This window comes from Limanda limanda, chromosome 5 (genome assembly GCF_963576545.1).
Source record: "Limanda limanda chromosome 5, fLimLim1.1, whole genome shotgun sequence".
Lineage (NCBI taxonomy): Eukaryota > Metazoa > Chordata > Actinopteri > Pleuronectiformes > Pleuronectidae > Limanda > Limanda limanda.
In genome coordinates, this window is record NC_083640.1 from 22856144 (window position 1) to 22868463 (window position 12320).

Genomic DNA, 12320 nt, shown 5'->3' on the forward strand with positions numbered 1-12320 from the left:
CGTGCTCGCAGCTGTTTCCGTTGTTTCTGGAATTCCTCCCCTGGCCCTTTAAGCTGCGGCGTTTCCGGGGTTTGCCAGGGCATATATTAAGTGGGCGGGGCTTCGCGGCCCAGCTGAGCGGCCTGTCATTTAGCCGATTGGCCGCCCTGGTTCCCTTCGACCAATCAGCGCCCGGTGCATTACAAACATGCAGATTCATTCAAACGATTCCGCTCCGTGACTGGACCGTGGATTAACCCAGGAAACGCCCAGTACACGTGCTTTTTCTCCCCTCCCATCCTTCACTGGGAAGAAAGGCTGTTGTAGACTTTGTCATTTTTAATTTTTAAAAAACATCCTCAACAAACCGCGTTACACACAAGTGAAGAAGCGCCGAACAGAAACTTTATTCAGCTGCTGACATTTAATAAAACAACATACTGCAGTGGTTAAATGGGCAGTTACCCCCACCCCCTTGCTTTTCTTCCGCTTGTACAGAAAGGGCCATGTTGTCACAGAGCTAAGAATAGATGAGCTACACGTTGTATCCCCATATTGCTTTGCGTCTGCACTGAGCTCCACGCCCATCCACCCAGAGCTCACTGGGGCCTGATTACACCAGAGGAGGAGGAGGCCTGCAGAGATCACACACTGTATGGTGCAGATAAAAGAAGCTCAGGGGCTGCAACAGAAGATGTTGCATCTACTGCTCCACACCATTTGTCCATCTTTGTGCTGATGATGCACTTGGCAATGCGATTGCTGCATAGTTCAAATAGCCATTTTTATGCATGATCATACTCTGCATTGCAGGAAATGAAAAGCCAATCCTTTTACCTTCCACCAAACCAGTTATCATTTGATACCTTATCATTTTATAATACACATGATCTAATTTTATAATATACACACGTAATAAATCATGTGTATAGATGGGGTTTTAGAGATCAGCTGTAGTTCCGCATGTCAGGATACGGAAGTTGGATTTCAAGGCTCTCCAGTGGTTAAAAGCCTTGTGGTCACAAAAATGAAATGGTAAATTTCCACATCAGTGTTTATCGGTTTTATACAAATGTGTATAACAGTAACACAAAGACAAAGCGAACAACTGTGGAGATGGTTTACATTATACTGAGTTTGGCACAAGTACACAACAAAGGAAAGCTGAGTCCTTCATCGAATGTTCCATCCGTCAGAGAAATACCATCATAGTATTTTTATCTCATGGTATGTACTTTGTGTTTTATAGGATTGCAAATAGAGACTGATCCCCCTTGTTTAAGAGAGCACTGCATCTGACGTACTGGTACTACTGCGACAAAATATAATTTTAAATAGTTGTTTACATATTTCATCATATCTTATTTCAACACGACCAGCATTTTAATATATATATAAACTAATTTCTTGTAGAGGAAAAATACTGATACTGATTTTATCTTTTGCCATACATGTTTCCTGAAAAGGGATAATACAGTGAAAGCTGTTATCACGTCACTTCAACAGATTCCTTTCAGGTCAACTCTTCATCTGACACACACCAGGTGCCTTTGTTAGAAGACTGTCTTGCGCCCTCTGGTGTTTACTTGACAGAACCGTCCCGTTGTCCTCACATTTGAAACAGCTGCAGTAAAGTTACAGATCTGAGTCCTGGACTTGGTGGAGGAATTTGGTGTGGAAACAAATTTCACTGAAGCCTCCTTCTCTCTGTGTGTTTAAGACTATAGTCACAGTTTATCTAGTAAAAGTAGCTCAGTGACTGAATTTGGTTTAATAATGGTTTCAATCTTTGAGTGTGTATCAGCGAAGAGTTATTTGTACAAAAGTTATACCTTTACATTTTTATACACAGCATACAATTATTAAATATATGGCACATCTTCCAAAGACAACATCACCCCTGTCCTTCAGAACCTACACTGGCTTCCGGCCCTTCATTGCATCCAATTCAAAATCCTCCTCCTCCCCACGACAAAAAATATGGTGTCATTATTTGATGTCTTTCGTTCAACCTCTATGTAAATTGTCTTTCAGTTCCTTGAAATGCACCATACAAATAAAATGCGTTATTATTATTACTAATAGTAACAAATGTGAAATAGACACTTTTGATAGGATTCTCGGCAGAGGGGACAAGGGAACATAGTGGGAAATGTTTGGAGTATTATGGAGAGGGTACAAAAAAATTGAGGAAATGGTTTTTTTTCATTTTTTTCACTATATAAATTGGACAAACTGATTTTTTGGATGACTCCCAGAGAGAAGATCGCCTGTAGATGGCAGTAAGGTTACACCGTGTATGCAAGCTGCCCGACAACACCGAGAGAGAAGAAGAGGAGGAGGAGGAGGAAGGGCATGGTGGTTTGTCAACAGTATTGAGAAGAAGGGGTTGATTAATACACTCATGGTCGTGTTTACCTTTGTAAAGATAGGTAAACTTCATATTTGCCATCCTTCGTATTTGCTCTCCGCTGCGTTAGCTCGCTAAAGTGTTGAATAGGAAATGTCAACATGGCAGAGGGCGAGGATGATGAGCTCTATCGTCAGCACAGACTGATGGATATCATCTGTGAACCTGAAATGCAGCCGCACAGAAAAGGTCTGTAAAACATCGATTGGCTTAATTAACTAATGTTAATCATATGGTCTTTTTACCCACTTCTGTCCATTGTCTCCTCCAGAGCTCCCACAGCGACATGTCTGTATCAAGGAAGAGTTTCCTGCTGACCTGCTGGAGAGGAACTCCAGTCCAGACCAAGAGGAGCCAGAACCTCCACAGATTAAGGAGCAGCAGGAGGAGCACTGCATCGGTCTGGAAGTAGAGCAGCTCGTAGTGAAGCAGGAGGACGATAATTAATTCTTGTTCAATCCTACTTACGAGGAAAGTGACCTCAATGAACCAGGTCCAAGTGACCACAAGCTCCTCTCCCACAACTCAGCTCAAAGCCAAGATCTCAAAGGTGAATGTAGTCGACCTGCATACGGCACAGTGATCTGCAACCGGTATAGAGATGGGCACCACCACTGAGTCTGGTTCTACTCCAGGTTTTTTCAAGTTATTGAGTTTTTTCCCTCCACAGTCCCCGAAGTGCTTGCACATTCGGGGAATTGTTGAGTTTCTCAATACATTGTAAGGTCTTTTTCTTGTTATGTTATGATTTGGTGCTTAAAATTGAACTGAATTGAATACCTTTTTATTTTTGTTCATTCATTTTTTGCCATGTATTTTTGTGAAGCCCTTTGTAACTTTGTCTGGATAAGCTCTTATCCACTGATACAGCGAGTTATAAACTGAGAGTATACTAGAGGTGAACTGATGCAGAACCAATCAATATTCAATCAAATTGTTTTTGTGTAGGCCATATTCACAAATCACAATTTTTCTCACACGGTTTGACAAGGTGCGGCATCTTCTGCCCTTAAACCTCAACAATAGTAGGGAAAAACTACCAAATAAACCCAATTATACATGAGAAAACCGGAACCGAAGCTAAAATCCAACAGGCAAGGGAGGTTATGTTTTCATCTGCATTTGATTATTTGTTTGTTAGCAGGGTTACACAAAAACTTCCAGACAGGTTACCATGGAATGAGAAGAACAAGATCATGGGGCAGAACTATGCTTTCTTTTTTTCTTTAACATTGCAACATGGTCCGTTTTTCAACATTTTCCTTGATTGCTCAGAGAAAGAGAATGTAACTCGGTAGAGTGCGTACCTCCGACAAGACCCAACAATCACTTTATGGAAATATAAATCTGGATCTAGTGAATATAAATGTGCTTTCGTAATGGGATAGTTTGTACTCTACTGAGTGTCATTCTAGTGCTCTCATCATTCATTTTTAATTAGCAGAAATATTTGTAAGTAAGAGGATGAGATTGATTATCAGCACAGACTGCTGGATATAATTGGGAAAACCTAAACTAAAGCTACACATGAACCTTAATTAGATATTATTTGACCACATTTATATTCCTAACCCCTGTTAGTTTAAACATATTATCTTTTTACCACAACATTAGTTACCTACTTCTGTCCATTGTCTCCTCTAGAGCGCCCAAAGCAACATGTCTGTAATGAGGAAGAGTTTCCTGCTGACCAGCAGCTCTTGAACCTTGAGAGCAACCACAGTCTGGACCAAGATGAGCCAGAACCTCCCCAGATTAAAGAGGAAGACGAGCTCTGCACCAGTCTGGAAGTAGAGCAGCTTGTACTGAAGCAGGAGGATGATGACTTCTTGTTCAATACTTCTTTCAAGGAAAGTGACCAAGATCTCAAAGGTGAATGTACTTAACCTACATACGGTACAGTGATGTCCATATCCATTGAAACAGAGAGATATAACCTGAGAGTATGCTAGAGCTGAACCATCATGAAAAGTGGTGGAAGGATGTGGTATTGGTCAGGAAGGACCCCATTATGTTCTGGGGCGGATCTCCGATCATAGGGCAAATCTGGGATCTTTTCCGAGATAGGGCATTTTTCAACTTGTTTTGGTCTCTGAGAAATTGAAGGGCACTCAGTAGAGTCCATACCTGAGCCAAGAACCAAAAGTCCTATTTGGAAACCACATTTAAATTCAGTCGATCTGGATTTTTGCTTGGATCTGCACCAAATTGCACACACTCATAACTATCAGTAATCTATCAGTTACCTACTTATGTCTATTGTCTCCCCTAGAGCTCACAGTGCAACACTTGCTTAATGAGGATGAGTTTCCTGCTGACCAGCAGCTCTTGAACCTTGAGAGGAACCCCAGTCTGGACCAAGAGGAGCCAGAACCTCCACAGATTAAAGAGGAGGAGATCTGCACCAGTCTGGAAGTAGAACAGTTTGTACTGGACCAGGATGATGATGATGACTTCTTGTTGAATCCTACTTTCAAGGAAAGTGACCACAGTGAACCAGAACCAAGTGACCACCAGCTTCTCTCCCACAGCTCAGCTCCGAGTCAAGATCTCAATGGAGGCAAGAATGGAAACTCAACATCAGTTAGAAATGCAAAGCCAGCATCAAAGAAGAGACATCATGTCATTAAAGAAAAGGCAAAAAGTCACAGTAACTATGCATTTAAATCTACCATGTCAAAGATTATCCCAAATACCTGCAATGGTAAAAACATTTTCCAGTGTGACACTTGTGGAAAAGTCTATAATTGGAAGTCACGATTAAATATACATCTGAGAGTTCACACAGGGGAGAAACCATATTTTTGCAAGGCAAGTGGGAAGGGTTATACATGTAATAATAGCTTACGGGTCCATATGAGAATGCACACAGGTGAGAAGCCGTTTTCTTGCGAAACCTGCGGGAAAAGTTTCGCATTCAGCAATAGCTTGCTTGTCCACATAAGAACACACACAGGTGAGAAACCTTTTTCTTGCACTACATGTGGAAAAAGCTTCATGTCAATGGGTGGTTTGCAGGTCCATACAAGACACCACACAGGTGAGAAGCCGTATCCTTGTACAACCTGCGGGAAAAGATTTGGTGACAAATCAGTACTAAATAAGCACCTGCATATCCACACAGGCCAGAAAGAATATTCTTGTAAAGTATGTGGGAAAGATTTCAGATTTGCTGGTGACTATAAAGTCCACATGAGAACACATTCGGGTGAGAAGCCATACCTTTGCAACACCTGTGGGAAAAGATTTGCTCATGCGTCAAACTTAAAACAGCATGTAAATATCCACTCTGATGAAAAGAGACATATCTGCGGAACATGTGGGGAAATGTTCCTGTCTCTCAGTGACTTGCTGGACCACAGAAGAACACATCTGGCGGAGAAGCCATACCACTGCAACACATGTGGGAAAAGATTTGGTCGCTTATCGACCTTAAAACGCCATACCAATATTCATACTGATGAAAAGCCACATATCTGCAGAACATGTGGAAAATCTTTCAGACTTTGGCAAAAGTTGGCTTTCCACATTCGACACATCCACCCTGAAAAGCAGCCTATCCCTGTAGCATCCGCTGGAGAATGTATTTTGATGGTTCCCAATTTAAAAGCTGTTTGATGTCACATGTACATAAGTAGCCTTCTATTTGAAGAAGATATGAGTGATGGATTTGTTGCAGTGGCTAATGGCTAAAACATACAAGAATGTGGAAAAGGTTTTTTTTCAAATGCATGCAGAACCAGGAATATTTATTATCACTGAATGTTGAGAGATGTTGTCAATGTGTCAGGAAAGACTGTGGATCAAGATGTAAAAAATCTGACATATTTGTGGTGCAGAGATTTATAAGAACACAGTATGTGGTGCAGAATATCAGAAGACTTCCCCTTTTCTTATCTTTTTCTATTACAAGAGAAGAAAATATGTTGTTAATGTGTAAACAGTCCTATATAACTCTCACTTTAAATGGTTATTCTTTGTACTAAGTGTATTCATTACTTCAGTGCATTTGTAGTTAATAAAAGTTTCTTGAATCATGATGATTGTATTTAATGTCTGTCACACGTTGAATCTGTGTTTGTCTGTAAATTAACAAAAAACTTCTGGACATCAACATGAAACTGGGTGAAAAGATGTGGTCAGGTGATCCTGGGGAAAAACATCTTACACATTTAGAGGACTATCATCCATAAGTGTGTGTAACTTGGTGCTTCTCGATTGAATTGAAACAAGTACGATACATGAGAAACACTGAAGAATACTTTGTTTTAGAATGAAATCAACAAAGGAGACAGGAAGTTAAATAACCACTTTAAATTAATCAGACAGAGCTGAATATTAGAGAAATGCTGCAGAGTAGTTCGGTAGAGTACAGGACTGTTTTTATATCTCTTATAGATGCAGGAGTTACAAGGAGAATTTAATGTTTTAGTGCTGAATCTGTTTTGAGCCACACTCCATCCAGAAGGTGGCAGTAATGCAACCGGAAGCTGTTTGTCAACCAGGAGAAGAAGTATTGTTGTTAGCCCGCTATGCTAACATCCAACAGAACTTGATGCTACTCGGCTAAAAGCTATCGGATTAACTCTTCTACTACACACGTGGTTTTGTGCGTTTATAACATTTGTCAGCAGAAGTAAAGCAAGTCGCCATCTTCCGTATTCAGTCTCCGCTGCGTTCTCGGAGAAGTTAGTTGACTAACGCGTTCGAATGGAAATGTCAACAATCTTGAGTTTCAGACAGTTTATCAACGAGAGGTTACACACTGCTGCTGAAGACATATTTGGATGTTTTAAAGCGACTGTCGCAAAGTACGAGGATGAGATCGGTCGTCAGCGCAGACTGCTGGATGTAACTTTGAAACCTGTAGTAAAGCTGCAGAGAATAGGTCTGTATCACCTGAGTTAGCGAACTATACACCACACTTATAATCCCTGCTAGTCTAAACACATGGGCTCTTTCATCATGACTTCTGTCCATTGTCTCCTCCAGAGCTCCCACAGCGACATGTCTGTATCAAGGAAGAGTTTCCTGCTGACCTGCTGGAGAGGAACCCCAGTCCAGACCAAGAGGAGCCAGAACCTCCACAGATTAAGGAGCAGCAGGAGGAGCACTGCATCGGTCTGTCTCCTTTTGAAACCACATTTAAATTCACTCGATCTGGATTTTTGCTTGGATCTGCACCAAATTACACACACTCATAACTATCATTAATCTATCATTTATCTTCTTCTGTCTGTTGTCTCCTCTAGAGCTCCCAGAGCAACATTTTCTTATAGAGGATGAGTTTCCATCTGACCAGCAGCTCTGGAACCTTGAGAGGAACCCCATTCTAGAACAAGAGGAGCCAGAACCTCCACAGATTAAAGAGGAGGAGGAGCACTGCATCGGTCTGGAAGTAGAGCAGCTTGTACTGAAGCAGGAGGATCAAGATAACCTTTTGTTGAATCCTACTTTCATGAAAAGTGACCACAGTGAACCAGAACCAAGTGACCACCAGCTCCTCTCCCACAGCTCAGCTCAGAGCCAAGATCTCAACGGACACAAGCATGGAAACTCAACATCAGTTAGTAACGCAGAGCAGGCATCAGAAAAGGGACATCATGTCATCACAAGAGCAAAAGGGAGGACAAGTCCCAGTAACCTTGCATGTAGCACTACCATGTTAAAGATTGTGCCAAAAATTTGTCAGAGTAAAAAAGATATCCAGTGTGACTCTTGTGGACAAGTCTTTAAGTGGAAGTCAGGATTAAGCAAACATCTTAAGGTGCACAGAGGTGAGAAACCATATATTTGCAAAACCTGTGGAAAAAGATTTTGTTACAAGTCAGCACTAGAAACACATTTGAGAGTCCACACAGGGCGGAAACAGCATTCTTGTGAAATGTGTGAAAAAAGTTTCACAACTAGCACAAATTTGAAGATCCACAAGAGGTTCCACACGGTTAAGAGACCTTTATCTTGCAAAACTTGTGGGAGAAGTTTTATGCGTGCAAATACCCTGAAGAGACACGAGAGAACGCACACGGGCGAGAAGCCTTTTACTTGTAAAACTTGTGGGAAAAGTTTTACAACTAGAATGAATCTGCAGAGACACGAGAAAACGCACACGGGCGATAGACCTTTCTCTTGCAAAACTTGTGGGAGAAGTTTTAGTGAGAGAACTACCCTGAAGAGACACGAGAGAACACACACGGGCGAGAAACCTTTCTCTTGCAAAACTTGTGGGAGAAGTTTTAGCGAGAGAGATATCCTGAAGGGACACGAGAGAACGCACACGGGCGAGAGACCTTTCTCTTGCAAAACTTGTGGGAGAAGTTTTAGTGAGAGAACTACCCTGAAGAGACACGAGAGAACGCACACGGGCGAGAAACCTTTTTCTTGCCAAACTTGTGGGAGAAGTTTTATTCAGAGAATTACCCTGAAGGGACACGAGAGAACACACACGGGCGAGAGACCTTTCTCTTGCAAAACTTGTGAGAAAAGGTTTAAATGGAGAAGTAGCTTGAAAGTCCACATGAGAAGCCATAAAGGGGAGGAGTCGTATCCCTGTACAACTTGTGGGGAAAGATTTGTTATCAAATCCCTTCTAACTAAACATTTGATCACCCACACATAGTGAAACAGATATTTTTGTAAAATTGAGGAAAGATCTCTGTCTTGCCAGTTTATACAAAGTCCACAGGAGAATACATCCAGTTGAGAAGCCACACCATGGCAACATGAGAGGGATTAGATTTGCTCAAGTGTTGTCAAAGAAGTTGTTACTTAGTTATTGATTAATTAATAAGTGATACAACAGTTAGCGAAAACAATACTGGAAATGTTTCCAGGGGCCAAAAAAAGTGATGAGCCTTATTGTAGTTCAATGCTTTATGAAGTTCCATCACCACTCATGAGTAGCAGATTTCAATAACTTCACAAAGCATTGAACTAAATCCAGGTTCATCACTTACATCTACACGAGAGATTGTCTACATTTACATTAGCTGCATCTTTGTAACTGAATGTCGAAAATATCCCATTGAGGAGACATCACAATATCTTTGATTCAGTACTTGGTCAACAACATTTGCTGAAGTGCCCACGTTTCTGTTCTTCATGTGACTGTCATTGATATTTACATCTGTAAAGGAAGTGATGTTTTCAACCATGTCTTTTTGTTTATTCATTTATCAGCCATTTATACCAAATGGTGCAGGAAGGGGACAGGGGTGAGATCAATTGATTGGGTTAAAGTGGCAGATCCAGTATATGTTATTGTTACTGAATGTTGAGAGATGTTGTCAATGTGTCAGGAAAGACTGTGGATCAAGATGTAAAACTCTGACAGATTTGAGGTACAGAAATTTATAAGAACACAGTATGTGGTGCAGATTATCAGATGACTTCACTTTTTCTTTTCTCTTTGTTTTACAAAAGAAGAAAATATTGAGTTAATGTGTACACAGTCCTAAATGACTGTCACTGTAAAAGTTATTCTTTTGTACTACATGTATTCAATACTTCAGTACATTTGCAGTTTATTAAAGTTTCTTGAGTCATGATGATTGTTTTTAATATTGTCACACGTTGAATCTGTGTTTGTCTGTAAATAAACAAAAAACTTCTGGACATCAACATGAAACTGGGTAAAAATATGTGGTCAGGTGATCCTGGGGAAAAACATCTTACACATTTAGAGGACTATCATTCATAAGTGTGTGTAACTTGGTGCTGCTGGATTGAATTGAAACAAGTACGATACATGAAAAACACTGAAGAATACTTTGTTTTAGAATTATATCAACAAAAGAGACAGGACGTTAAATATCCACTTTGAATTAATCAGACCGAGCTGAATATTAGAGAAATGCTGCAGAGGAGTTCAGTAGAGTACAGGACTGTTTTTATATCTCTAATTGATGCCGGAGTTACAAGGAGAATTTACAGTTTTTCTCGATTGCTTAAGCACGATTTTCCAAACAGGGCCCGGTGTTTCAAAACACTAAACACAATCAGCACAACCACACACCCAATCAGCAGAACACCTCAGATACTTTGCAAAATGAAACACTCTTGCAAAAACTATACACTAATTTATCAAAACCCTATTTTTTTACCATATGAAACACACGTTTCATATGACTTAATTCAGTTTGAACCAGTTACACACTGCTGCTGCTTACCTAAAACACTTTTAGCAATTCCAGTTCTCAGTGATTAGAGTCCTGTAAGTAAAGTACACAGAGAAAGTGCAAATAGACAATAAATTCACAAAACTCTACACAACACCAATGCTGCAGACTCATGAAAATATAATTTATTTCTCTCCATATTCCCAAATCAGTCAATATTGAGAATCAAAACAAAACATGTCCCAGTTTTCATGCTACTACAGGAGTGTGCATAACACTGTAAGCTCAGCAAATATAAGACAAGCAGAAAATTCAGTACCCCTTATTGAAACCAGTACAGGTTTCAATGAGGGGTTCCTGAGCCTGGGGCCGGAGATCGTAAACCCCCCATCCCCATGCAGAGAAAAACTCTATGATTGGGTTTAGAAACAGAGAGTATGGTAGAAGGTATAGTACTGTGAACTGTGGATGGTGTTGAAACCAGTTCTGGACCAGTTCTGGACCAAGCACAGTGCTAAAGTGAACAATACATCCTTCCACATACTCATGCTGCAGCCTTCTCCTCCTCTGTGGATTTCCACTTTACCCTCACTCTTCTTCTTTTTTGAGCACAAGCTCCATTTTGGTTGAAGTCAGGTGAACTCAGCTGCTGCTTTTGTATAGTGTTTTAACCTGATTGGTACGTCTAAAATTAAGCAGTCATGTGTTTGCACACCCGATGGCTGTGTTTAACCAATTGGCTCATGGGGTGGTCATTTGACAGTCAGTGCTTAAGAATGGCAAGGAAGTGACATCTTCATATACTTCTATGTCTAATAAGTGTGTTTAGTGTTTTGCAAATCACTGTGTGTATTGTTTTGCAAAACGTGTGAAGCTGACATTGTGCTTATAGTGGTGCAGATTTGGGCTCATGTTATGCTCCTTGAGTGTAAGGTTTTGATAATTGTGTAATACTTTTGATTTTAGTGTTTAAGCAATTGAAAAAAACTGTAACGTGTTAGTCCTGAATCTGTTTTGAGCCACACTTGTCAAAGAAGTTGCTACTTATTTATTGATTCATTAATAAGAGATACAACAGTTAGCGAAAGCAACTCTGGAAATGTTTCCAGGGGACAAAAAATGGATGTAGGTTGAAAGTCCACATGAGAAGCCATAAAGGGGAGGAGTCGTATCCCTGTACAACTTGTGGGGAAAGATTTGTTATCAAATCCCTTTTAACAAAACATTTGATCACCCACACATAGCAAAACTGATATTTTTGTAAAATGTTTGAAAGAGCTCTGACTTGCCAGTTTATACAAAGTCCACAGGAGAATACATCCAGTTGAGAAGCCACACCATGGCAACACGACAGGGATAATATTTGCTCAAGTGTTGTCAAAGAAGTTGCTACTTATTTATTCATTCATTAATAAGAGATACAACAGTTAGCAAAAGCAACTCTGGAAATGTTTCCAGGGGACAAAAAATGTGATGAACCTTGTTGTAGTTTAATGCTTTATGAAGTTCCATCACCGCTCATGAGTAGCAGACTTCAATAACTTCACAAAGCATTGAACTAAATCCAGGTTCATCACTTACATCTACACGAGTGATTGTCTACATTTACATTAGCTGCATCTCTGTAACAAAGTGGAAAATATCCCATTGAGGAGACATCACAATATCTTTGATGCAGTACATGGTCAACAGCATTTGCTAAAGTACCCACGTTTCAGTTCTTCATGTGACTATTATGATATTTACATCGGTAAAGAAAGTGATGTTTTCACCCATGTCTCTTTTTTAATGCATTTATCAGCCATTTATACCAA

At 40.3% G+C, this 12320-nt stretch overlaps 2 protein-coding genes across 3 annotated transcripts; both read left to right on the forward strand.

Moving 5' to 3' along the window:
• Positions 1-2327: 2327 nt before the first annotated feature.
• LOC133001501 (gastrula zinc finger protein XlCGF8.2DB-like) lies at positions 2328-6389 on the forward strand. 2 transcript variants are annotated; one of them, XM_061071092.1, is made up of 4 exons: positions 2328-2578; positions 2661-3109; positions 4034-4261; positions 4662-6389. In XM_061071092.1, the coding sequence occupies exon 4, from the start codon at positions 5063-5065 to the stop codon at positions 6005-6007; it is 945 nt and encodes a 314-aa protein (XP_060927075.1). In that variant the 5' UTR covers positions 2328-2578; positions 2661-3109; positions 4034-4261; positions 4662-5062; the 3' UTR covers positions 6008-6389. The 2 variants fall into 2 exon arrangements, with proteins under 2 accessions (XP_060927075.1, XP_060927074.1); XM_061071091.1 differs by lacking the exon at positions 2328-2578 and having other exon boundaries at positions 2852-2939.
• Positions 6390-7105: 716 nt separating this feature from the next.
• LOC133002166 (oocyte zinc finger protein XlCOF22-like) lies at positions 7106-9966 on the forward strand. Its single transcript, XM_061071929.1, has 3 exons — positions 7106-7277; positions 7382-7510; positions 7642-9966. The coding sequence occupies exons 1-3, from the start codon at positions 7106-7108 to the stop codon at positions 9006-9008; spliced, it is 1668 nt and encodes a 555-aa protein (XP_060927912.1). The 3' UTR covers positions 9009-9966.
• Positions 9967-12320: the final 2354 nt, after the last annotated feature.